The sequence below is a fragment of the Scyliorhinus canicula genome, chromosome 10 (genome assembly GCF_902713615.1).
Source record: "Scyliorhinus canicula chromosome 10, sScyCan1.1, whole genome shotgun sequence".
Taxonomy (NCBI): Eukaryota; Metazoa; Chordata; class Chondrichthyes; order Carcharhiniformes; family Scyliorhinidae; genus Scyliorhinus; species Scyliorhinus canicula.
Genome location: NC_052155.1, coordinates 184,620,416 through 184,646,515, shown reverse-complemented (window position 1 = coordinate 184,646,515; position 26,100 = coordinate 184,620,416). Strand labels below are relative to the sequence as shown.

Below are 26,100 nucleotides of genomic sequence, written 5' to 3'. Positions count from 1 at the left end.
TTAATTTAGCACTCAGAGCTACTCGGACACTGGGTTAGCCGTTACGAAGCAGGCACACATTACGCTGCATTCTATGAATAAGTCTATCATCAAGAGAAGTATGAATGTTCAGTTTCATGCTTCACCAGCTGTCTTGGGATCGTGATAACATGATTCACACGTGTTGTTTAGGGAGGGAAATCTGCTATTCTTATCCAGATTGGTCTCCAGGTGACTCCAGATCCACTTCAGTGTGGTTGACACTTAACTGCCCTCTGGAGTGGCCTAGTAAGCCACTTGGTTGTCAGAAAAACTACTCACCTCTTAGCTTCTCGCGGGCAATTAGGGATGGACAATAGTTGCTGCCTTTGCCAGCAACACCCCATGTTTTGTGAATTCAGTTTTTAAAAAATGAACCGCCATAGGTTGTGGCCTTTCCAGGCAAGTAATTCATTCAAGTACTTTGCTAGCTTTTTTGTTTGTTCATAACTTTTATTTCAGATGTAAGGGATCACTGTTGTCTTGATTTTTAGCTGACTCTGCCAGCGTGAACAGTCTGAGCATGCCCGGTGGACACACTAAGCGAATCGCCTTCCTGTTTGATTCAACCCTCACAGCATTCCTAATGATGGGGAACCTTTCACCGGTAAAGGCTTCTAAACTCTTTCTTTCACAGTGCACATTGTATGTAAGAAAGACTTCCAGTTTAAACGGTGCCTTTTAGGACATCTCAATGTTTTACAGCCAACCAAGTACTTCTTGAGGTGTGGTCACTGTTGTAAAGTGGGAAGCCTGGCAGTCAGTTAACACGGTCCCACAAACAGTAATGTGGATAATGAGCAGAGCATCAGCCTGGATGATGATTGAGGGATAAATATTGGCCAGGGAACTGGGGGTGATATCGCCTGCTCTTCTTCGAGATATTGCCATGTAATTTAACCCAAAGGAAATGGGAAGATAAAATAACCAAGTACCACAGTTCAGCAAGGATATATTTGTTGTACAGTGCTACTATTGCTTAGGTATGTGAAATTATGGTGGCGCAGTGGTTAGCACTGCTGCCTCACGGCGCTGAGGATCCGGGTTTGATCCCGGCGCCGGGTCACTGTCCTGGTGGAGTTTACACATTCTCCCCATGCCTGCGTGGGACTCGCACTTTCTCCCCTTGTCTGCACGGGTTTCACCCCCACAACCCAAAGATGTGCAGTGCAGGTGGATTGGCCACACTAAATTGCCCCTTAATTGGAGGAAAAAAAGAATTGGGTACTCTAAATTTATTTTTTAAAAGGTATGTGAAATTTTGCATCAAAAGTAATAGAACATAGAACATAGAACACTACAGCGCAGTACGGGCCCTTCGGCCCTCGATGTTGCGCCGACCTGTGAAACCATCTGAAGCCTATCTGACCTACACTATTCCATTTTCATCTATATGTCTATCCAGTGACCACTTAAATGCCTTAAAGTTGGCGAGTCTACTACTGTTGCAGGCAGGGCGTTCCACACCCCTACTACTCTCTGAGTAAAGAAACTGCCTCTGATATCTGTCCTATATCACCCCTCAATTTAAAGCTATGTCCCCTCGTGTTGGTCATCACCATCCGAGGAAAAAGACTCTCACTGTTGGAGTTGCTAAATAGCGTGAACTAGTTTTAATACAGCATCAGGAAGGCAGAGTAAACTTCGGACCAGTTTCTATATGTAGCATTACTGTAAATGTTTGACTTTACGATGTTCATTGTTTGTCGCTGTTTTGTCTATTTGTTTTGTTCACGTTTCATGGTTATTTTTCTGCAGAATCTAAAGAGCCATGCTGTCACGATGTTTGAAGTTGGGAAGCTGTCAGATGAGTCACTGGACAGCTTCCTTGTGGAACTTGAGAAGGTACATCATTAGGGTGAGGTTACTGTTGTTAGGGCGAGGTTACTGCAGTTTGCTTTGAAGCAGTCTGTCGGTCACTGGATATTTCAAATAAAGAAATACATTAGGAGTTTTGATAGAGCAAATAAGGTGAAACCGATTCCCATAGCAGTGGAATCTGTTACCAAAGGTCACAGAATAAAATAATCATAGGACCTTTTATTCTATTCTGAGGACATTGATTTAAGGTAATTGGCAAAAGTGCCAGAGGGGTGAGCAGCAACATTCTTATGCCATGAGTTAAAATCTGGAATGTGCTGCCTGAAAATGTGGTGGAAGCAGCTTCATACATAATTTGTGTTCATTGTATGTTAACCATTTAATTGATTTAATTATTGTGGGGATTAACTGGGCCTCCTACAGGCTCTGATTAAAACTTTTGTGTTTTCAAATTGTGCCTCGGTCACTTCACTGTGTTAAAGCATCGAGACAAAATCACTGTCGGTTTCAATTTCCTTGATGTGACTTTCTCATTTCTAGAGGGTAAGGATTGAACAGCCATGGAATTCTTCCTAAAGTTAATCAGAAAATATTTGAACCCATTGTAGCATGCACCCCACAAGCTGGTCACAGTCTCGTGCTGCACTACTACATCACTGCTCCTGGGTGAACAGCCAGTAGTAGGAATCAGTGGAGCTTTTACATTGGTCAACAGGATGGATTAAGTAGTTCAGTTAATCGCACTTTTAAGGAGGTGCAGAAGCTTATAATAATAATAATCTTTATTGTCACAAGTAGGCTTACATTAACACTGCAATGAAGTTACTGTGAAAGTCGCCACATTCCGACGCCTGTTCGGGTACGCTAAGGGAGAGTTCAGAATGTCCAATTCACCTAACAAGCACGTCTTTCAGGACTTGTGGGAGGAAACCGGAGCACCCGGAGGAAACATACGCAGCCACTCACAGGCAGAATGTGCGGACTCCGCACAGACAGTGACCCAAGCTAGGAATCGAATCTGGGACCTTGGCGCTGTGAAGCAGCAATGCTTGAATTGCCTGAAATCGCTGTCGTGTATAACGTCTTGTAATTGACTTCCATGGTGACGAGAAATTGCCTTGCATAACCCAGCACTTGCGTGGGCAGTATATACGTGGCAGCAACTGTGCTTGAATTTCCACGATGTGTTGACATTTATTTTACGACCATGACCATTGGTTTTCAGTTTTTGAAAGGGAAAGTGGAAGGAATAATGTTTTGCAACCCCCAAAACATCAGTTCAAAAACAAATCATGGAATTTCCTGTAATAAAATTGGAATTTGATTTTATTGAAACACCAAGATTCTGAGGTGGCTTGACCAGATTGATGCGGAAAGGATGTCTCCTCTCGTGGGTAATTCTAGAATTGGGGGGGGGGGCGTGGTTCCAAAATAAGGGGTCTCCGATTTAAGACGAAGGTGAGGAATTTCTTTTCTCGGAAAGTCATTGGTGTTTGGGAGAGCAATGAAGTCTGGGCGTTGAATATATTCAAGGCTGAGTTAGATTTTTAATCGACACGGGAGTCAAGTGTTATTGGGGGAAGGCGGGATAGTGGAATTGAGGCCACATTAAGATCAGCCATGATCTTATAAAATGGCAGGGTAGGCTTGAGGGGCCGAATGGCCTACTTCTTTTTCCACTGCTGTGAATCAGGAAATATGGTTACCATATTTATAAGTATGAGCATTTAATTTTAAATTTTCGCTGCAGTTTAGAATCACAAAGTAACCAGGTTCTTCTCTATTCAAGGTTCAAAACACTGGTGAGGGGGAAGCCCAGAGGTACTTTGATCACGCACTTACTCTGAGAAACACTATACTATTCCTGCGCCATAACAAGGAGCTGGTTGCAGATGATGAACAACCAAACAATGGTAGGATTTATACTTGGTTGAAAGTAATTGTTTAAGCTGCTATTTTCTTTTTTTTCAAATTATACGACAACCATTTGGAGTTGATCAGCAAATATTGAAATCCATTGTAGCATGCTTTAAAATTGGAATCGCGTGATTTGTGCCAAGCAAGTATTGTAGGTTGTTAAGTGATGGCTTGCATTTAAGTAGCACTGCTTAGATTGGTAAGATGTCAGTGCTTTGCACAGAGGGGAATGTGGTCACTGGATGGGGGAGAATGAATGTGTAGGTCAGGGTTGTGAGTACAACGGAAGAATAATGTCTCCTAGGCTTTTGAAAGTAGGGAGGAACTATGACAAGGGGTTTGGAGTGAGTATTTGAGAAAAGGGCATCTCTGACAATGCCAGCATTTGTTGCCATTTAATTTAATTTAATTTAACAATCTTTATTGTCACAAGTAGGTTTACATTAACGCTGCAATAACGCTACTGTGAAAAACCCCTAGAAGAGTAGTTAAAACTCAACTTCAATATTGTGGGTCTGAAGTCGCATATAGGTCAAACCAGGTGTAAATAGCAGATTTCCTTCTCTTTTACAGTTTTATGACAGTTTATAATAACTTCATGGTTACCCCAGAGACTAACTTGAAATCCGATTTAAAAAAAAAAAAAATTGTATGTAAATTCCAATAGCTCCCTTGGTGGGATTTGAACCCATGTCTGAGGACATTAGCCTGGGTCTCTGGGTTACTAGTTCAGTGACATTACCATAATGCCACTAATTCCCCGATTTGCGTACCCGAGGTGCAAGTGGGAGAAGGCAGTTGAAGGTGGCCAGTAGGATAGGAGAAGTGAAGATATATGGTAGCATTGAAGGTGAGAACAAAGATACCGAAGTTGATTATTGCAGAAAAGCTGAGCCATTACAACTTGACAAGGGGGAAGAGGAGAGTGGCTTTAAGAACAGGAACACCGGCAGCTGTATTTTGAATGAGAGGCAGTTTTATGGAGGATTAAAAGTGACTGAGCATTATTTCCACATTAGTTAATGGTTTAATGGATTAAGAGATGAAATGAAGCACACTGATGTTATTTGTGAGGGTATCCCAACTTTGGAACACAGTTTCGAGGGGGTGTATAGCTTTATTTTGTTTTGGTGTGAAGAGGCGAGTGAAACCCCAGTGAGAATAAACAACCCAGTCGTCATGTAACAATTATTAAAGACTATTTATTAAAGAAAAGACAAATGCACACAAACCGGTGACTCTACTCTCAAGCACTTAAGATGTTTAAATTAAACACAGCTTCTTGTTACAAAATATATCTACCATACCTTTTTAAAAATAAATTTAGAGTACCCAGTTATTGTTTTCAAATTAAGGGGCAATTTAGCGTGGCCAATCCACCTACCCTGCACATCTTTGGGTTGTGGGGGTGAGACCCACTCAGAAACGGGAAGAATGTGCAAACTCCACACAAACAGTGACCTGGGGCCGGGATTGAACCCGGGTCCTCACCGCTGTAGGTAGCAGTGCTAACCATTGTACCGCCCATCTATGATACCTGAACTCTGTAAGACTTCCCCAATCAACATAGAATAACCAGCTATAGTTACCACGTAATACAGGGATGATGCTCAAGTCTGGGAACCGTCTATTCCTGATCCAACGAAGATATATTTTTAAAAATAAATTTAGAGTACCCAATTCATTTTTTCCAATTAAGGGGCAATTTAGCGTCGCCAATCCACCTACCCTCCACATCTTTGGGTTGTGGGGGTGAAACCCATGCAAACACTGGGAGAATGTGCAAACTCCACACGCACAGTGACCCAGAGCCAGAATCGAACCTGAAACTCGGCACCGAGGCAGCGGGGCTAACCCACTGCGCCACCGTGCTGCCCTCAGTGAAGATATTTTAACACTGCTGTTATGAAGGTTTTCTGCACTGCCTTGGCTCCACGACTTAGAAGTTTGTTTGCTGTAAACTTGGCCTTCAGGCTTGGTGGCTGGAAACTGGCTTGTCCGCTTTCTGAGACTGCTAGATGGTAACTGCCTCCCACCCTTTTCAGGGTCTGGACAATTATACCTTTGTTATTCTTTGATTATGCCTCCTGTACATTCAGCTGTCTGGCCCCATCAACTTCCTTGAGTCTACGTTAACACATATATAATCTCATGGACCTTCCCAATCGTCTCTAATCTGTTTCTCCTCCATAAACTATTCACACTTGTTATTATCTACTGCCGTTGTAACCTCATTTCTGGGAGAGATGCATACCAACTGAGGCCCTTTGAGTACTGCCTACTGCTGTCTCCCGGCAGATTCATGACACTTGATTAGTTACTATGAAGTCCCAGAAGAAATGGATCTTTCTCTGCTGGTAGAAACGTGACTAATCCGTTTTATACAGTGAACAAGAAATCATTATAATAAAAAGTGACAATTGATTGAAGAACATAGTCTAAAAAAGTAACAACGCATTTAAACAGTCTAATTTTAATGGTTTAATTCTTCCTGTTAAACTTTGCTGGAATAGCCTTATAAGTATAAGCTAAATGCTCAGCATTCTGGAAAGTTCTATTTAAATTAAAGTGACAACCAAAAATTAGATGCTTTGCAAATGATCTTTTCTGGCACCAATAGAGAATGTTTCACGTCTCTTCTCCCCCCCCCCCCCCCCCCCCCAAGAGTGACTTGGTTAACGAGATTTTACTTTCTGATGAGATTTGTTCTGTTTCAGGATTTCCATTAGATCTGTTGCGCTGCGAGAGCTTGTTGGGGTTGGACCCTGCAACCTGCAGCAGGGTCCTGAACAAGAATTATACTCTGTTGGTCTCCATGGCACCACTTAGCAACGAAATCCGGCCAATAAGCAGCTGCAAGCCACAGGTAAGGATGATCTTCCGGTACAACCTCTTTTTTTTTTCTTCTTCTGGATCTCCCAGAACTTGCTGCTGATTGGATAGCTCTTCCAGGAGAGCAAGCTATGGGAAGGATGGGCTGGCTAACCCTCTCCTGTTCTTCATCATTCCCTATTGTGCAGCTGAAAAAGTGGAAGGAGGAGATTGAAAAGTCGCATTCAAATGTATACTTCAATAATTAACTTCTGCAGGAGATAACTGCAGTGGGACTAATTGGATAACAAATTCAAAGAGCTGGCACAGGCATGTCAGGCCGAATGGCCTCCTATGCTGTGTGGTTTAGGATCTGTCAATAAGCTATTTCTGCTGTCGGTCTAATAACTGAATAGTAGCATAACCATCTATGACCGCTCCATGTGGGAGCTGCAGCCAACTGTGAACCTATTGATTGTGGAGATAAGTATCAATTCCAAACATCTGTTGGGAAAAGACACACCAAACTTTGTGTGTGTGAGAGAGAGATGGCTTCATCGTGCATCACCTGGTGCCCTCATATACCGACTACAGATGCGCGATGCACAAAATGCCACTATTGTTAACAGTTTTGCTTTCTCCTGTTGCATCCCAGTAGAATATGATTATAATTACATCCCGCAAGGCAAACCAATCATTGCAGCAAAGCTGAATCAACAAATCTCCCTCTATCCACTGTTCTCTCTCTGCATCGTTCTTGACTGCTCTGTGAGAGCTTCTGAAGTTTAGATGATCAGCTGCAATAAAACATTAATAATAAACGGAAGAGGGCAGCACGGTGGCAGCAGTGGATTAGCCCTGCTGCCTCACAACGCCGAGGTCCCAGGTTCGATCCCGGCCCTGGGTCACTGTCCGTGTGGAGTTTGCACATTCTCCCCGTGTTTGCATGGGTTTCACCCCCACAACCCAAAGATGTGCACGGCAGATGGATTGGCCACGCTAAATTGCTCCTTAATTGGAAAAAATGAATTGGGTACTTTAAATTTATTTTTAAAAATAATAATAAACGGAAGACCAGAAACGAACAGTTGAGTAAGTGAAACTGGACGATTTAGTTTGCTTCGCTTGTTTAAGACGTGCTTTTAAGGATGAGTCATTTTAATTTCTTTACATTCACTATATTTAAATGTATAGCAAAACTCTGAATTCATGCTAATTTTGACTACGCTGCCACCAATTGCTAACCAGCAGGCAAACTGCCCTGTGTACCATTGTGAGGCACACTGCCGATTGCAGTAAAACCACACTGATTCCTAATAGAATGTGTCATTGCCACAATGTGAATGGTCATCAGCAGTAATCTCGCCAGCTAACCTTACATATACCTTGCATTCTCTATCTGATGTCACACTGTGCCAAGAACTATCAGCTACGATAGGCTTGCAGTCTCTATTTCTCTATCGATCAAGGGCAACTGAACCATTCTTACACTTTCCGAATGTGCGTGATAAACATTTACTCAATGTTGGGAATTAATTTGGATTTTTCTAAACTCTTGGAAATTCAAAAGATCTTCCGAGCCTCAAGAAAGCCACTTAATTACCTTCAAAGCTGTCTGTGAGCGACAGTATGTGGGAGATATTTTGCAAACACTACTTTCAATTATTTCTTTCCTCACTGCCAACAGTATTTAAATAATTGAGTAGACAGCAAACTCCCACTTGTCTTCACCCCCCTGCCCCTTCTGCCTGCCCTCTTCTGCCTGCCCTCTTCTGCCTGCCCTCTTCTGCCTGCCCTCTTCTGCCTGCCCTCTTCTGCCTGCCCTCTTCTGCCTGCCCTCTTCCGCCTGCCCTCTTCCGCCTGCCCTCTTCCGCCTGCCCTCTTCCGCCTGCCCTCTTCCGCCTGCCCTCTTCCGCCTGCCCTCTTCCGCCTGCCCTCTTCCGCCTGCCCTCTTCCGCCTGCCCTCTTCCGCCTGCCCTCTTCCGCCTGCCCTCTTCCGCCTGCCCTCTTCCGCCTGCCCTCTTCCGCCTGCCCTCTTCCGCCTGCCCTCTTCCGCCTGCCCTCTTCCGCCTGCCCTCTTCCGCCTGCCCTCTTCCGCCTGCCCTCTTCCGCCTGCCCTCTTCCGCCTGCCCTCTTCCGCCTGCCCTCTTCCTCCTGCCCTCTTCCTCCTGCCCTCTTCCTCCTGCCCTCTTCCGCCTGCCCTCTTCCGCCTGCCCTCTTCCGCCTGCCCTCTTCCCCTCGCCCTCTCTCTCTCTCTCGCCCCCCCCAACCGTCTCCCCCCCCGCCGTCGTCCCTCCCCCTGCCCTCCCCTTTCCCAAGTGTTAATCAATGCAAATATTATTTGAGGTGCCTTTTAAAGTATTTTGCAGATAATATTCATAAATAACATGGTTCTGTCAACGAAAGTCAGTGAATAAGTTGCCAAAAGGATATAAAACCATCTGAAATATTAATTTGTCCATTGTAAAACCCAGATTTAATCCTCTGCTGCAGCTTAAAAACATCTTCAGATGTGTCTCCAGTGTAAAAGTAATTTTTTTTGACTCAAAGTATAAACATGTCGAGGAGTGGAGTGCTACCATTATTATTGCATGTAGCGCGCAGGCTGCGATGCGGCAGATAATCTTGTGGGGTCAACGGATGGAAGCCACAGACTCTGGAACCACTGAATTATTCACCTTATCCACTGAGGGGTCATTCTGAACATGCTATCTTATTTTTGAAGGCCTTTTATTGCTGTTTTTAAACACCTATCAATGCCAACGTCTTTACAAGGAATTCATGACTAATTCGATTAACATTTGGTTTTATTCAGCTGTGTGTTAATGGGCCTGTCTAATTTATCATAACTTTCTGGAGATTAAATGAATATGATGGTCTCTGTTGATATTTTAAACACACAGCTCGGTGCCTTGAGCTTAAAACTAAAGACTGTAACATGAAATATTGCTCAAAATACAGATTATGCAATTCAGCATCTGAAAGGAAAAATATGTTAATGATTCACATGCGATTTATATTTTCTATGAGATGACCAAATAATTTAGTATACGTTGTCCATTTAATATATCAATAACATTTTTTTTGTTCAATACAATTAGCACATAGGACCGGCCATCCCAGAGGTTAGTTCAATCTGGTTTAAGCTTTATATCTATCATATTACTGGAGAAGGACCGCCGTCATTGCTACTTTCAAAAGGATCGAGGCTCAGAAAACTTCCAGACATTTTTCAGGTATTTTGTTTAAAAAAAACCTTACTTTCCTGTTTAAATATGCGGAGTTTGCTCAAAGAACTGTGCTGCATGAGGAACGTTGATTAAAAATTCTGTTATTTTTCCTCTTATTTCCTCAGGGCTATGACCGGTTGCTTATAACCTCTTGGGGACATGATCCTGGTGTTGTTCCCACTTCAAACGTGCTCAGCATGCTGAATGATGCACTGACACATTCAGCCGTATTAATACAGGTGAAAACATTGGAATCCATCTTCTGTTGACCAAACATTTTGTCTGCTGGCCACCTGCAAAGTTAGAAAGCTTGTGACCTGACCCAGGGAAAGGTGCAGGGTAATTTTTTTGGGTGTTCCGTTAATGAGAGTGCTGCCAATAATCTAACAATGCTGTTGTGCACTTGCAGCAAGTATGTTACTTGATAAGGGAGAGATTTCCAAAGGGTTCCTGTCAATCCTGTGAATAGACGTCAGCAGGTGTCTTCAGAAGGCTTGAGAATGTTGGATAAAAATTTTGTATCTTGATATTGAGATATAAGAAAGTTAGCAAGCAGATTTCAGAAATTCCTTGATGTACTTTTGTGGTGCTATTCTTTCCAAAAGATTGCATGATTAGCGTCCCAAGCCGCTGCAGTAACTTTGACGATTCAACGCCTCCGTAATATCATGCAATCTTGACAGTGCAAAAGAAGGCCATTCGACCCATCGGGCCTGCGTCGACCCTCCGAAAGAACCCGCTCCCCTGCCCTATCCCCGTAACCCCACCTAACCTTTGAACACTAAGGGTCAATTAAGCATGGCTAATCCACCTTACCCTCACATCTTTGGACAGTGGGAGGAAACCGGAGCACCCGGAGGAAACCCCCGCAGACACGGGGAGAATGTCAAACTCCACACAGTCACCCAAGGCCAGAATTGAACCTGAACCTAGCGCTGTGAGGCAGCTGTGCTAATCAATGTGCGCCACACGGCGATAATGTCACAGTTGATCTCCCATTGCTCTGCTACCAATACTGTGTACTTTCAATGAACCGGACTAATAAGTGATTGTTTATAGGGTTACGGTATCCACGGTGATGGAGAAACTGCTTATGTTCCATTTCCCTTTGATGAAGCCGAGATGAAAGGAGGTGAGCATTTCTGGTTACTTCCATTATCAATCCTGATTAAAGTATGCATGCATTGCTGGAAAAATACTTGCAATATCTCTGGTCGACTTTTTTTTCTTCAGATCAAGATGCACTTTAGCCAAATAATTCTTTGATGTTGATTTTACTGCAGAATTCTCCAGGAGTAACCTGTGTGCTCACCCAGCTTTGAAAGCATTGAGGACGAAAGTGGATCTGGACCATTTCTGTGGGTTTGTCAATATGCTGAACCCTCGTGTTCACCGCACCAGTGGAAGGCATCCCAGTGAAGACTTGGATGAGAAAGGTACGTGAAAACTACATTTGAAATGAACTTGTATACAAATTTGTTCTTGGTAGAGAATGCACTGAGATATTTTAATGATATTGAAATGATGATGTTGGGAAATAGCACATTAATAAATTGTTTTGGTGTGAATGTGGAAATCAATGCCACGTTACATGGAATTTACAGAGTCACTCAGCTCCTGACCTCATTGCAGCCTTGGTTCAAACAGCTAAACGGGAGTCAATGGGAAAACTCTCCGCTGTTTGGAGTCATACCTGGTACAAAGGAAGATTATCAGCCCCAGGACACCATTGCAGGAGCTCCTCAGGGTAGTGCCATAGGCCAACCTTCATCAGCTGCCTCATCTTGGACAATATCCAGGCTCGGGCTGACAAGTGGCAAGTTACATTTGCACCACACAAGTGCCAGGCAATGACCATCTCCTACAAGAGAGGATCTAACCATCTCCCCTTGATATTCAATGGCATTATCATCGCTGAATCCCCCACAAACAACATCCTGGGGGTTGCCATTGGTCAGAAACTGAACTGGACTTGCCACATAAATACTGTGGCTACCAGAGCTGGCCAAAGGCCAGGAATCTCTCTCTTCTCTCTTCCCCCCCAAAGCCTGTCCATCCTCTACAAGGCACAAATCAGGAGTCCAATGGAATACCCTCCACTTGCCTGGTTGGGTTTTGTGTGCTCAAAACCATCCAGGACAAAGCAGCCCACTTGATTACTCCCCCTTCCACAAACATTCAATCCCTCCACCTTCAACGAACAGTGGCAGCCATGTGTACCATCTACAAGATGCACTGAAGGAACTCTCCAAATTTCCTTAGGCAGCACCCTCCAAACCCTCGACCACTACCACCTAGAAAGACGAGAGCAGCAGATACCTGGGAACCGCACCAGCTGCAAGTTCCCCTCGAAGTCACTTAGCACCTCGACTAGGAAATATAACGCCGTTCCTTCACTGTCGCTGAGTCAAAATCCTGGAACTCCCTCTCTAACAGCACAGTGGGTGTAACTACACCTCCAGGACTGCTGCAGTTCAAGAAGGCAACTCCCCACCACCTTCTGACGGGCAACTAGGGATGGGCAATAAATGCTGGCCTAACCAGCGACGCCCACATCCCGTAAATATATAATAAAAAAAAGAAACCAGCCATTCCGCCCAGTTGGACTATATCTGTGTTTGAACACCACATGAGCCACCTCCCTTCCTTCACTTAATCATATCTGCATCTGGATAGCTCCCCATTAAAGAAAAACTTGCTTTCTTTGCGGTCTTTGGTAACCCCAGGATATCTCGTAGCACTCTCTAATTGCTGAAGTACTTCCAAAGTGTGGTCAACCTTGTAATGCTGGAAATGTGCCAGTCAGACTGTACCCAGTAGGCTCCCACAAACAGCAATGAGATAATAAAGAGAGAACCTGTATTTACTTGTTGATTGAGGGATAAATATTGCCCTGAACACTGGGGAAAATGTTGAAAAGCAATTAGGGATGGGCAGCAAATGCTGGACTTGCCAGCATAGCCTACATTCATGCAAGAATAAAAAATACTCTGCTGAAGGCACAGTCAAGAGGTGCCATCTTTCAGATGAAACATTAAAATGAATCCTTGTCTGCCGCCTTGGGCGGTAGTAAAAGACCCCATGGCGACAATTTCAAAGAAGGGAATGGGAAATTCTCCTTCCACAACCAAAGTCACCAAAACAGGTTCTTTGGTCATTATCATTTGCTGTTTGTGGGAGCTTGCTGTATAATTTGCTGTGTACAAACTAGCTGCTATGTTTCCTACTTCCACACTGAAAGTGCTTGACTGTAAAGGACTCTGGGATCTCCTGAGAGGTTGTGCAAGGTGTTATAGATTTTTTTTTTTTTTTTTAATAAATTTAGATTACCCAATTATTTTTTCTATTAAGGGGCAATTTAGCGTGGCCAATCCACCTACTCTGCACATTTTTGGGTTGTGGGGGCGAAACCCACGCAGACACGGGGAGAATGTGCAAACTCCACACGGACAGTGACCCAGAGCCGGGATCGAACCTGGGACCTCAGCGCCGTGAGGCGGTTGTGCTAACCACTAGGCCACCGTGCTGCCCTATAGATTTTTTAAATGTTTAAACAGTACTAATTTGCCTTGATCGCACTTTGGGCCCACCCACCCACTCCGTACGTTCCTGTCTTACGAAAGAATATTTGCTTAACGATGCTGTTTCCGTTCAGATGCTAAATCAAGTAGAAACCGCCTTAAATAATGTTCCTGTCAAAACATATGTTGTGATTTGAAATATTTTGCAGAGGAATTTGAATCCCCACCTGGATCTGATGCTCAAGGCAGTACAGAATCCTTTGAGTTGGTAACAGATGAGCCCATGGCTGATGCTGTACCCAAAAGAATTGCTGAAGGTAAATACAATTATTGTAGTTGCATTGCTTTAAAAAAAAAGAGAGAGCTGTCAAAGCTTTTTGGGTTTGCCCTCCAGGACAGACACAAGAATGCCAAATTTCAAAGGGAGCTACAATCTCGTGCACTGTTCTTGCATCTGTCCTGATGTGTCCAAGGCAAAAAGTTTCAACAAAGCATGTCTCATTTTTTTCTCAGCAATAGACAATTGTTGTATTGTTAGCTCTGTGTAAATAATTAGGATACAGCACCTGCCAAACCTGTGAACTCTGTCACCTGGAAGAAGAACATGGGCAGCCTGTGCACAGGAACACCAACGCCTCCAAATTTCCCTCTGAATTCTGACTTGGACATGTATGTTTCACCCTTACTGGGCCAAGATACTGGATCTCCCCACCTTGCAGCACCAGTGGGAGCACCTTCACCACAAAGGCTACAGCAGTTCAAGGAGGCAGTTCACTGCCATCTTCTCAAGGGTAACCAAGGATGGGCAATAAATGCGGGCCTTGTAAGAATTATAAATTAATTTAGGATTCCTGTTGCCCCGTGGTACATGCATCCTGTGATCATCTTGAGGTGCATGTTTCAAAATGTCCCACATCTGATCCCTGGTCTCTGCTGAGCGAGAAGATCTCCACCACTAGACCAGACTCTTCGGCTAGAGCGGGGAAGATTGAATTGGCCTCCTCTAATTCCTAGCAAGTGACTAATGTTTTGGGCCAGGGTTTAGAGAACCCCAAAGTGTATCATGGAGTTCACCTGACCCACAACTTTTAATAGATTGTGGTATGGGGAGCACACGGCCCACTCTACAGGTGTGGTACAGCAGAAATGGAAAAGTATTTTTTAAAGCAAAACAGTGTTTATTCTATGAACTCCAGTTAACCTTTTTAAAATATACAGTGAACATCTTAGCAACCATTAATTCCAATACAACTCGCAAAGACTACAACAATAAGGTTAAACCTTTAAGCTTTCCTTTTTACCATCTATACGACTTAAAAACAAAACCTTTATCAGAAGCACATCAGGTTAAAGTTACTACTGAAGACATTTATAATTCTGAATTCACCAAATGATCAAGAGATAGTATTTTGATGGCAGAGAGAACAGCAGTACACCCGCTTGGTCTGGCTTCAGCTCCAACACTGAAAACGAAACTAAAACACACCCTGCAGCCTGCTCAAAAACGAAAGTAAAAAGCTGACAGACAGCCCAGCTCCACCCACACTCTGACATCACTGCAGTAGTAAACACCCATTTCTTAAAGGTACTCTCACTACAGATATTTATATACACACCCATTTATAAACACCCATTTCTTAAAGGTACTTTCACATGACACTAATGTCTGCTTTAATATCTCTGTAACCTCCTCCAACCCATTGAGACCTCTGTGCTTCTCCAATTCTGGCCTCTTGAGCTCTTCCCATTGTAATTGCTCCACCACTGACATACGCTACATCGGCACGATGCTCTAAAATTCCCTTAAATCTCTCCCTGTCTCCAACTCTTCCAATTTGTAGATGCCCTTATAAACATGCCTCCTTTTGGCCCACCTCTCTTAATATCTTAAGTTACTGTGTGTTAAATTTGTACGCGAATCATGGAATCATAGAATCCCTACCGTACAGAAGGAGGCCATTCGGCTCGAGTCTGCACCGACCCTCTGAAAGAGCAACCCAGCCAGATCTAGTCATCCACCCAATCCCCTTAACACCACCTTGGGGCAATTTAGCATGGCCAATCCACCTAACCTGCACATCTTTGGACTGTGGGAGGAAACCAGAGACTCAACGCAAACACAGGAAGAATGTGCAAACTCCACACAGGCAGACACCTAAGGTCGGAATTGAACCAGGGTCCCTGGTGCTGTGAAGCAGCTGTGCTAGCCGCCATGCCGCCCAATTCACTGCTGCAAAGCTCCAAGGGATGTTTAAAGATGTCGCATGGGGGGTGGGGTGTATAGATGCATGTTGTTGTCGTTGTATATGAGTCAACAGCGACGCCCCTCGGGTCAAAACAGCCCTTGCCACCTCGAGTCAGGACTTCTGTGCATCAAGTTGGCCTATTTGGGCAAGGCCGCCGCAGAATGAGGGAAAGGGGCAGCAGAAAAGTTTTGGGGTGTTGTCTTCTGCAATGTTTTAATTTTCCAGCCTCCACAACAGAACAGGACTGGATTCCTCTGGAGCTGTGCTTCGGGATCCCCCTCTTCGTTTCCGATCTAAACAGGAGCGTCTGTCAGAAAATCGCTACGCATCAATTGTGTGGGAAGCAAAGGTAAATGTGTCTCCAGCTTTGCGTGATGTGTATCTTTCCTTTGCAAGGACACAACTCTAGCTGCTATATCGTCAAATCGTGCAACACAGAAGGAAGCCATTTGCCATTTGGCCCATCATGCCCTTGATGGCTTTCCGAAAGACCTACTACCCATTAGTTTCACTCTTTTCTCTCCCCCCCCCCCCCCCCCCCCCGCCCCGCAATTTTTTAAGATCCAATTCTCTTTTGAAAGTTACTATTGAATCTGTTTCTACCACCCTGGTCGTCTGTGCCTCACTTGGTGGCACTCTGGCCTCTGTGTTGGAACGTTGTGGGTTCAATTACTGTCCGAGGACTTAGCACTAAAATCAAAATTGACACCGGAAGGCTGAGCTGTCAGAGGGGCGACTTTCGGATGAGGCATTATCGAGTCATCGTGATTTACAGCACAGAACAGGCCCTTCGACCCACCGCAAGGGCCACATCAACAAATAGAAAGGCCCCAAACACTGATCCCTGCGGGACCCCACTGGACGGGGGCTTTCAGTCAGAAAAACACCCCTCCACCATCGCACTTTGATTCCTGCCACTCCGCCAATTCTGGATCCAATTTGCCAAGTTTCCTTGCATCCCATGGGTTCTTACCTTTGCTATCAGACCTTAACAAAAGCCTTGTTGAAGTCCAAGTAGATCACATCAACTGCATTTCCCTCATCTACACACATGGTCACCTCTCGAAAAATTCAGTCTAGTTGATTAGACATGATCCTTTAACAAAACCATGCTGACTGTTCTTGATTATTCCCTGTCTCTCCCTGCAGATTAATTCTGTCTCTCTCCCCTGATTTTTGCCAATTATTTCACATCTGTGTCCTCTGGTTACGGAGACGCCTGCTGATGGAAACAGCTTCTCCCCCTTTACCCAATCAAAATGACACAATTCAGACCAGCTCTCTTAAAACTCCCCTTAACCTTTCCAAGGAGAACAATCCCAGGTCTCTCTATGTAACTTCCCGTATCACCGGGACTGTTCTTTAAAATACACACAATGGGCATCTTGTCCACCACACGTGCACTTGGCCACTTTAAGTTGGTCATGTCCATACATTTGTTTTCACAAGCAGTACTTGCAGCAAGTAAGAGTAGCGCCGTCATGTTGAATAACATTGTGCATTCTTTTTTTTAAATTTTAAAATAATTTTTATTCAAATTTTTTAATAACAATAACAAATTTTCTCCCTGCAATTTAAAACAAACAAGGCGTGTTTCCACACCAAAACAAGAAAAGAACTCTTCCCCCCCCCCAAAATAAATAATAACAAATAGCAATACAAGAAAGAAGAAAATAACATAACAAACCCACTGCCGCAAACCCCCCCCCCCCCAGACCATCACCAAACCCATCCCCCGATTGCTGCAGAGACCGACCACTCTTTGCCCCTTTGCCAGGAAATCGAGAAAGGGCTGCCACCGCCGAAAGAACCCCTGTACCGACCCCCTCAGGGCAAATGTCATCCTCTCCAACTTGATGAACCCAGCCATGTCGTTGACCCAGGTCTCCGAACTCGGGGGTCGCGTATCCCTCCACTGTAACAGAATCCTGCGCCGGGCTACTAGAGACGCAAAGGCCAGAATGCCGGCCTCTCTCGCCTCCTGCACTCCCGGCTCCGAAGCTACCCTAAAGATCGCGAGCCCCCAGCCCGGCCTGACCCTAGACCCAACCACTTCCGACAAAATCCCCGCCACCCCCTTCCAAAACCCCTCCAGAGCCGGACATGCCCAAAACATATGGGTGTGGTTTGCCAGGCCACCCGAACACCTCCCACACCTGTCTTCCCCTCCAAAAAACCAGCTCATCCTTGCCCCCGTCATGTGAGCCCTGTGCAGCACCTTCAGCTGAATTAGGCTGAGCCGTGCGCAAGAGGAGGAAGAATTCACCCTTTCCAGGGCGTCCGACCACGTCCCATCCTCAATCTCTTCCCCTAGCTCTTCCTCCCATTTCGCTTTGAGCTCATCTACTGAGGCCTCCTCCTCCTCCTGCATCAGTTGGTAAATAGCCGAGATCTTCCCTTCCCCGACCCACGTCCCCGAAAGCACCCTGTCCTGCACCCCCTTTGGCGGCTACCGCGGAAACTCCTCCACCTGCCTCTTAACAAAGTCCCTGACCTGCATATACCTAAAAGCGTTCCCAGGGGAGAGGTTCCACTTCCCCACCAGCTCCTCCAGAGTCGCGAACTTCCCATCCACGAAGAGGTCCCCAAACTGTCTGATGCCTGCCCTGTGCCAACTCCCAAATCCCCCACCAGTTCTCCCTGGCGCAAAACGGTGATTGCCCCGTATCGGGGCCCAAACTGAGGCCTTCACTTCCCCCCTATGCCGCCTCCACTGTCCCCAGATTTTGAGAGACGCAACCACCACCGGACTCGTGGAGTACTTTGCCGGGGGAGTGGAAGTGGGGCCGTCACCAAGGCCTCCAGACTCGTACCCGCACAGGACGCTACCTCCAGTCTCTTCCAAGCGTCACCCTCACCTTCCGTCACCCACCTGTGAATCATCGCCACGTTCGCCGCCCAATAATATCCACACAGGTTGGGCAGCGCTCAAAAATCTTCGCTCCAAAAATACCCTCCAAAAATACCCTCCTTACTCTCGGGGCCTTCCTAGCCCACACAAACCCCAGAATCGACTTATTCACCCTTCTGAAAAAAGCCTTCGGGATCAACATGGGGATCATTGTGCATTCGTAACTGTGAAATGAAATGAAAATCGTTTATTGTCACAATTAGGCTTCAAATGAAGTTACTGTGAAAAGCCCCTAGTTGCCACATTCCGGCATCTGTTCGAGGAGGCTGTTACGCAAATTGAACCCGCGCTGCTGGCCTGCCTTGGTCTGCTTTCAAAGCCAGCGATTTAGCCCTGTGCAGATCGTCATCAGATTTTTTGAACAATGATCCATTGGTTGTGTACTTTGCTGCCATTTTTAAACTCTTGCTCACAATGCGGCACAGAAGATAATATAAAAAAATCAATTGACTGACCATCTTTCCAAGCAATCTGACCAAATGGATAAATTCTGTCCTCCCATGTTCGAAAGATACATGGATGGAGCTGGAACCCTGGGGACTGGATTCTCCTATCTGCATTGACTTTGAGAACAGCTCCAATATTGCGCTCATTGCTTTTAACCTAAAGTTAAATGCAAGGTGTTGTCGGAGGGCCCCGTTTCAGCGTTTTTACACAAAACCCTTCCGCCCTAGAATCACAAGCCAGCCAGACTCCTGTAGATCTGGAATGATACTATTCTCGTACTTCATCGGTTTTCAACATCAATTACTTTGTATCCACTTGCCGTTTTAGCCCTGAGGAAAGGTTGGTGCGGGTGGAGGGGTGCAGCTGGTAAGGAAAACGAGAATGTGGATGAGGTGATCAGGAATAAAACACTCGGCTCCAATTGAGAGCAGCTAAAGCTATTGAAAAGGGAAAGAAAATCATAGGAGATGCCAACTGTTTGGGCCTGTACAAGTTAACTATTTGCGATATTTTTAGTAATTAACTATTTGCAGTACTTTTAGTAATTAACTATTTACATATTGCTTAGCCCACACATTGGCAGAAACCTGTCCTGAACATTCAACATGATCCAACCCGCAAAAAGGTTAAAACATCTAAATGCTCTGAATTTTCTTGGCTCAAACCCGTATGGTTCCATTTTCCACTTTGTCACTGTAAACACCGCATTGCGCTATTTAATTTTCTTCCATGTTGATCTTCCTGTGCAATTGGGTGATGAATGTGTGGCAGCTAATCCACTGTGTACTGTTCTCTCTCCAGCCTTCAGAAACTTTTGCATTCCAGTAGGAAACTATCTCTGCAAGTCCTCAGCTTTGTACAGTCATTCCAGGTATAAATTGTCCAAAATGTTCAATGTTGTGTGCAGATGAAATTCATGTTTTTAAAAAATAATCGTATAATTGGGATAAGAATGAGAGGGATGAGGCACCACCCATTCGGGGTTCAAATTCAGGATAAAATGTTACCCTCTTGGCTTCAACAATCTTGACTCACTTAAGTTTGGCCGTCAGAATTCAGCTCCTAATTTCCTTTATTGGTGCAAAAGAAGCCGGAACTGGTTCTAAACCGGTGATGTCAAAGGATGGTTGTGGGAAAGTGCCGAACATTGGGGCTGGGACCTGCTGAGGTAGAGTATAGGGAGCTTTATTCTACACCTAATTGTGATGGGCTGGTCTGAGAGCGTGACACCAGGTACCCGAGTTCCATTGTTCAGCCTGAACACCCCTAAGCTCACTATCTACAAAATCCATCATACAAAAGTAGGACAAAGTATTATCAGCAGAGCACCAGGCCATTCGGGTCAACTGGTCCATGCTGGTGTTTATGCTGCTCATGAGCCTCCTCCCAACCTACTTCATCTCTCACCCTATCAGCATATCCCTCTATTCCTTTATCCCTCGTGGGGTGGCACGATGGCGCAGTGGGTTAGCGCTGCTGCCTCACGGTGCTGAGGACCAGGGTTCGATCCTGGCCCCGGGTCACTGTCCGTGTAGAGTTTGCATTCTCCCTGTGTCTGCCCGGGTCTCACCCCCACAACCCAAAGATGTGCAGGGCAGGTGGATTGGCCACGCTAAATTGCCCCTTAATGAAAAAAAGAATTGGGTACTCTAAATTTATTCATTTTTTAAAATTCCTTTACCCTCTTACTTAGCCAACTTAACCTTAAATGCAAATATAATAATAATAACCTTTATTGTCACAAGTAGGCTTACATTAACACTGCAATGAAGTTACTGTGAAAATCCCCGAGTCGCCACATTCCGGCGCCTGTTCGGGTACACAGAGGGAGAATTCAGAATGTCCAATTCACCTAACAGCACGTCTTTCAGGACTTGTGGGAGGATACTGGTGCACCCGGAGGAAACCCACGCAGACACGGGGAGAACATGCAGACTCCACGCAGACATGGGGAGAATGTGCAGACTCTGCACAGGCAGTGACCCAAGCAGGGACCCTGGCACTGTGAAGCAGCAGTGCTACCCACTGTGCTACTGTGTCACCCATATGTTATTTGCTTTAACCATTCCTTGCGATAACAAGTTCCATATTCTCACCACTTTCTTGATAAAGAAGTTTTTCCTGAATTCTCTTATCGGATTTATCTTACATTTATACCTATTAATTTTGGTCTCCCCTACAAGGTAAAATCCCTTCTCTATGTCTTCCCTCTTGAATGCCATTGTGATTTTTAAAGGTCCCTTTCAGGTCATTCCTTAGCCTTCTTTTCTAGAGAAAAGAGCTCCAGGTTGTTTTATAATGCTCCTTGCAGCATTTCATTGTATCAAAGTCACTATACAAGTAGAGGTTATTGGTTGTGTGTTCGTGTTCTGGGTGTGCATTACGACAAATGTTGGTGCCAACCAGGCAGAAACCAACTCCTTCAAATAAGTGTTGGTATTCCAAAAGTCAGAGGAGATAGATGAGGAAACACTGACTATAATTCTGGAAAAGGTTATTTTAACCGAGCTTGCGTCTCATAACTGACGTTCTCTTGTGTGATTTGTGTTCAGGAAACTGGCGACTCGGATAGCAGTATTACAACTTTATTTACTCAATCACCGTCCGTTGATGTAGGAGTTCCACTTCCAGCCAAGAATCTGATCTTCAAAGATGGTGTTCTGTCTGAATGGATTGGACGATCTCCCTTATCTCTACGTATCGCTCGATTGCACAAGGACCAAACTAATTAAACCCCATTTGTCTTGTTAAAATACTGCTCATCTCACGCAAGTCAGAATGTCTCTCTTTCTCCTTGCCATTTTTCTTTCTCCCCTTTTGCCTTTCTCTATTTCTCCCTCCCTCCCCAAGCCTTTCTCTACCCCTCTGTCACCACTTGCCATTCTCTTTCCTTTTCTCTCCTCTCTCACCCTTATCACCCCACCAAGTCACCCTTCACCTTCTTTTCTCCCCCTGTCTTTCTCTCTCATTTGGCTTCCTCGCACTCAGCTTTCCCTCTTGCCTGTTTCTCTCTCTCTGGCCCTTTCTCTCTCTCTCTTTTTCTGGCCCTTTCTCTCTCTCTCTCTCTCTGCCCCTTTCTCTCTCTCTCTGGCCCTTTCTTTCTCTCTCTGGCCCTTTCTCTCTCTCTCTCTCTCTCTTTCTCTCTCTCTCTGGCCCTTTCTCTCTCTCTGGCCCTCTCTCACTCTCTCTTTCTGGCCCTCTCTCACTCTTTCTGGCCCTTTCTCTCTCTCTCTGGCCCTTTCTCTCTCTCTCTCTCTGGTCCTTTCTCTCTCTCTCTCTCTCTCTGGCCCTTTCTCTCTCTCTCTCTCTCTCTCTCTCACACACTCTCTCAGGCCTTTTCTCTCTCTCTCTCTCTCTCTCTCTCTCTCTCTCTCTCTCACTCTGGCCCTTTCGCTCTCTGGCCCTTTCTCTCTCTCTGTCTCTCTCTCTGGCCCTCTCTCTGTCTCTCTCAAGTCCTTTCTCTCTCTCTTTCTCTCTCTCTGGCCCTTTCTCTCTCTCTCTCTGGCCCTCTCTCTGTCTCTCTCAAGTCCTTTCTCTCTCTCTCTCTGGTCCTTTCTCTCTCTCTCTCTGACCCTTTCTCTATCTCACTCTGTCTCTCTCTGGCCCTTTCTCTCTCTCTCTCTCTCACTCTCTCTGGCCCTCTCTCTCTCTGGCCCTTTTCTCTCTCTCTGGCCCTTTTCTCTCATTCCTAGTTCCTGCAGGACAGACATGTTTTACATACTGATACATATTGATGTGGTTATATAGCACCTTAATAATGTTTTAATAAAAAAAACTAAGGACTCTTGTGTGATTTAATTTTCTTGTGAAAACTGCTGAAGGAGATGATCTCTTGGGTAACTGTAAACAGACTGGTTGCTTGTTTCGGTTTGAAGAATTTCTTGGTGATTTCCCCTTAACCTCCACAGATTGGAAACTAAACAAATTCAGCTTTTTATTTTAAATACGATTGGCACAATTACTTGAGTCACCTCACCCCCACCCCCCAATCCCCTCAAACACGTATAAATACAGTGGGATGATGAGCTTTAACATCCACTGCAACAACCTGGAATGGTCTCGTGCAACAACTTTGGCCAGTTTTCTGCCTACCTTGGTGCCTAAGGGATGGTTGGAATCAAAGTTTAGTGGTCCAGTTAGCAACTGGTGGCCGGTGGTCAGGCATAGATGTTGACCGTTATCAGAACCCTTTAAACAATTGGCTGAGCTGGTAGATTTTCTAACTGTTCACCCTTTGAGCTGCTGAGTGGTAGCTGGTAGGGAGCAAAAAACGTATCTCAAATCCAAAATGAAACCAGGGTGGCACGGAGGCGTAGTGGTTAGCACTGCTGCCTCGCGGCGCCGAGGACCCGGGTTCGATCCCGGGTCACTGTCCGTGTGGAGTTCGCACATTCTCCCCATGTCTGCGTGGGTCTCGACCCCACAACCCTAAAATATATGCAGGGTAGGTGGATTGGCCGTGTTAAATGTTAATTGGCCGTGTTAATTGGAAAAAAAGGAATTGGGAACTCTAAATTTATTTTTAAAAATCCAGAATCAAATTGAAAACGAGTCCACCGTCGGTTAACATTGGTGCACACGACTGAAGGATAATGTTGAAGTACATTTCGGGCACCACTTTAAACTTGTGAATGTTATTGCACGAGCACAGTTTTGGAGTAAGATCTTCACGGTTCTGAATGTTACAGCGTTGGCTGGTATTTAATGTGCTGCAAATATTGTCTATTTAATACTGTTATAAAAGCGCAGTTGAAGGGGGATAACTATGTTTTTTGTGCTGTTTTAGTTGACTTAAGCTGGTACGCCAGTCACCCCACGGCCACACTATCTAGTTTCATTCATTGATGCCTGCCCATGATTTGCAATTTCTGAAAGATAACATGCTGTACTCTGATATCAAGTATGTTTGTGCAACATATCAGTTTCACTGTATTCAGGCCCATGTAAAATTGTGTGAAGATATCTGGAGAAAGGTCTCAATTAAGTTAAATGTACCTTTTTTAATAATAGAAATTCTGTCGAGTGTAAGGGTCTATTTTTGCATAACAGTATAAATAGTTTTTAACTCAACATGCTGTAACTCTGGCTTCAATAACAGTTGCATTGATTATTTCATACCTTTTTTTCAGGATCCTACTGCTCAAGTTGATTTGGAGGGATTCTGAATTTAACAGTTTCTATTTTTAAGTTGTGCTCATTTTTTTTTAATTGAGGAAATGGTTTTGGGCAGTGAAGTGACCAATAAAGACTCTTGCAAACAACAGATCGTTTTCTTTTCAAATCCATTGCAAAGCTGCTCTTTGTGCACAGTTTGAGCTGTTACTTAAAAAGTCAATTTAATTTCTATGAAAGCATTAAGGTATCTTGACGCGTGCAATTGGAAGGTTCATTATCCAAGTGTCATTGGCTCGTTCGCTCTGTATTGCCCTCACCAACTCGGTTATAGCGATCCACATCCCAGATTGTGGATAGTTGCAGCGGCGGTGCCTTTTGGTGGTCTGCCGAGGAGCAGCGATGTTGCACAGGTGATGCTGGTTGGCAGTGAATCTGTAAAATTACCATGTACTCTGTGCACTTGTCTTTTGTGACCCATATGCTAGCGAAATTTCAGGAGTATTCTCGTCTCATTTTCTGTGGTGCCCTTCAGCCCCGAGGCAATGGATGTGTGTTATTATCTTCACAAAAAGATTTATGAACCACGAATATGTATAAATATATATATATATAGGCATCAAGTGTATAAGTTCATGCATACCTTTAATGCACCTTGATGTTAGGCGATGACCATTTGTCTTTTTCTTACACTACGTACTCCCCCTACAGATGTTCATCTTTTGCAAAAGAAAAAGATGTTTAGTCGGTGAAATTTGACCTCTGAAATATGGGCACCTTTTTTCAATGGTGAGACTGTTGATTCATGTTGGACATTTATTATACATATTATCTTGGAAGAATATCGCCAATAAATGTTAACAAGATTTTCAGCATTTCCACTTTTATTCACGTGGGTTGTACAGGTCCACAGAACTACACTGATCTGTCGCATTCTCTGCTTAAACATTATTACAGTGGCTAGGTTACTTTAGGGACTGGTTTAGCCCACTGGCTTGTAATGCAGAACAAGGCCAGCAGCGTGGGTTCAATTCCCGGGCCAGCTTCTCCGAACAGGCGCCGGAATGTGGCGACTACGGGCTTTTCAGTCACTTCATTGACGCCTACTTGTGACAATAAGTGATTATTATTTTGAAAGTATGGTTTTGTCGTTCACAGTATTCCACCTATGTTTTCACTGTTGCCCTATTTTAATCCACTTAACTTGTACCTTGATATGAAGAAGGTGTTGAGACAGGGAAACACAAGACTTAGGAGTCCTTTGAACCTGCGCTGCCGTTCAATGAAATATTGGCCGATTTGATTGTGGTCCCTACTTTACTGTCTGCCCCCCCCCCCCCCCCCCCCCCCCCAAAATAACCCTTGATTCCACTCCTCTGGGGAAGAGAATTCCTCTGAGCGAAACCTGGTCTCAGCCTTAAAAGAGAGACCCCTTATTCTTAAACTGGGTTATGTAGTTCTAGTCTCTCCCACAAGTGGAAACTCCACCCTGTCAAGTCCTTTCAACATCTTGTATGTTTCAGTAAGATCACCCCTCATTCTTCTGAACTCCAATGGGTATACGCCCAACCTGCTCATGTTTCTTCATAAAGAACCCTTATTAACCAGGAATGAGTCGCATGCATTGTTTCTAATGTTGCGAGTTTGCATATTCCAAACTAATTAACTTTAATCTATAATCTTTGCTGATATAAATAGAAGGGGAAATGCATTGGTTTCTCCTTGCATATATTGGAGTTACTTTTCTGTCGTTCTCTCAGAGCAATCCTAATTTCCTGCTGGTTGATGGCAAAGTACAGCTGCATCAGACTGCACTTCAGCAATGCTAAGCTAGGTTGTGTCTGAGAATCAACACATTGGGAAGTACTAGCCGAGGGGGGTCGTCCAGATCCTGATACCCAAGCCCCCTTTTTATCAATAGCCTTGTCAGAGGCATTCAGAATTTCCAAATGTGAGGTTGGGACCCGGTGTATTCGGGTGTTCTGTGGAGTTTGCGAGCATTCGTGTGGGCTCTTTGCAAAGCTACAGTGAGAGCCCTGTGGAAGGATAAAGAATTTTGACCCCAA

The 26,100-nt window shown here is 44.7% G+C and overlaps 1 protein-coding gene across 3 annotated transcripts in view; it reads left to right on the top strand.

Moving 5' to 3' along the window:
- The window catches only part of fam91a1 (family with sequence similarity 91 member A1), a 69,712-nt gene extending 47,664 nt beyond the window's left edge, over nt 1–22,048 (top strand). For 2 of the 3 annotated variants that reach the window (XM_038810307.1, XM_038810306.1), the window contains 12 exons: nt 513–625; nt 1,777–1,863; nt 3,629–3,752; nt 6,474–6,622; nt 9,669–9,803; nt 9,923–10,036; nt 10,857–10,929; nt 11,081–11,233; nt 13,528–13,635; nt 15,790–15,913; nt 19,724–19,793; nt 21,475–22,048. In XM_038810307.1, coding sequence (XP_038666235.1) covers nt 513–625; nt 1,777–1,863; nt 3,629–3,752; nt 6,474–6,622; nt 9,669–9,803; nt 9,923–10,036; nt 10,857–10,929; nt 11,081–11,233; nt 13,528–13,635; nt 15,790–15,913; nt 19,724–19,793; nt 21,475–21,654 — 1,430 coding nt within the window. In that variant the 3' untranslated portion in view covers nt 21,655–22,048. The remainder of the gene's footprint in view (nt 1–512; nt 626–1,776; nt 1,864–3,628; nt 3,753–6,473; nt 6,623–9,668; nt 9,804–9,922; nt 10,037–10,856; nt 10,930–11,080; nt 11,234–13,527; nt 13,636–15,789; nt 15,914–19,723; nt 19,794–21,474) is intronic. The other variant, XM_038810308.1, reaches the window with a different exon arrangement.
- The last annotated feature ends 4,052 nt before the right edge of the window (nt 22,049–26,100 follow it).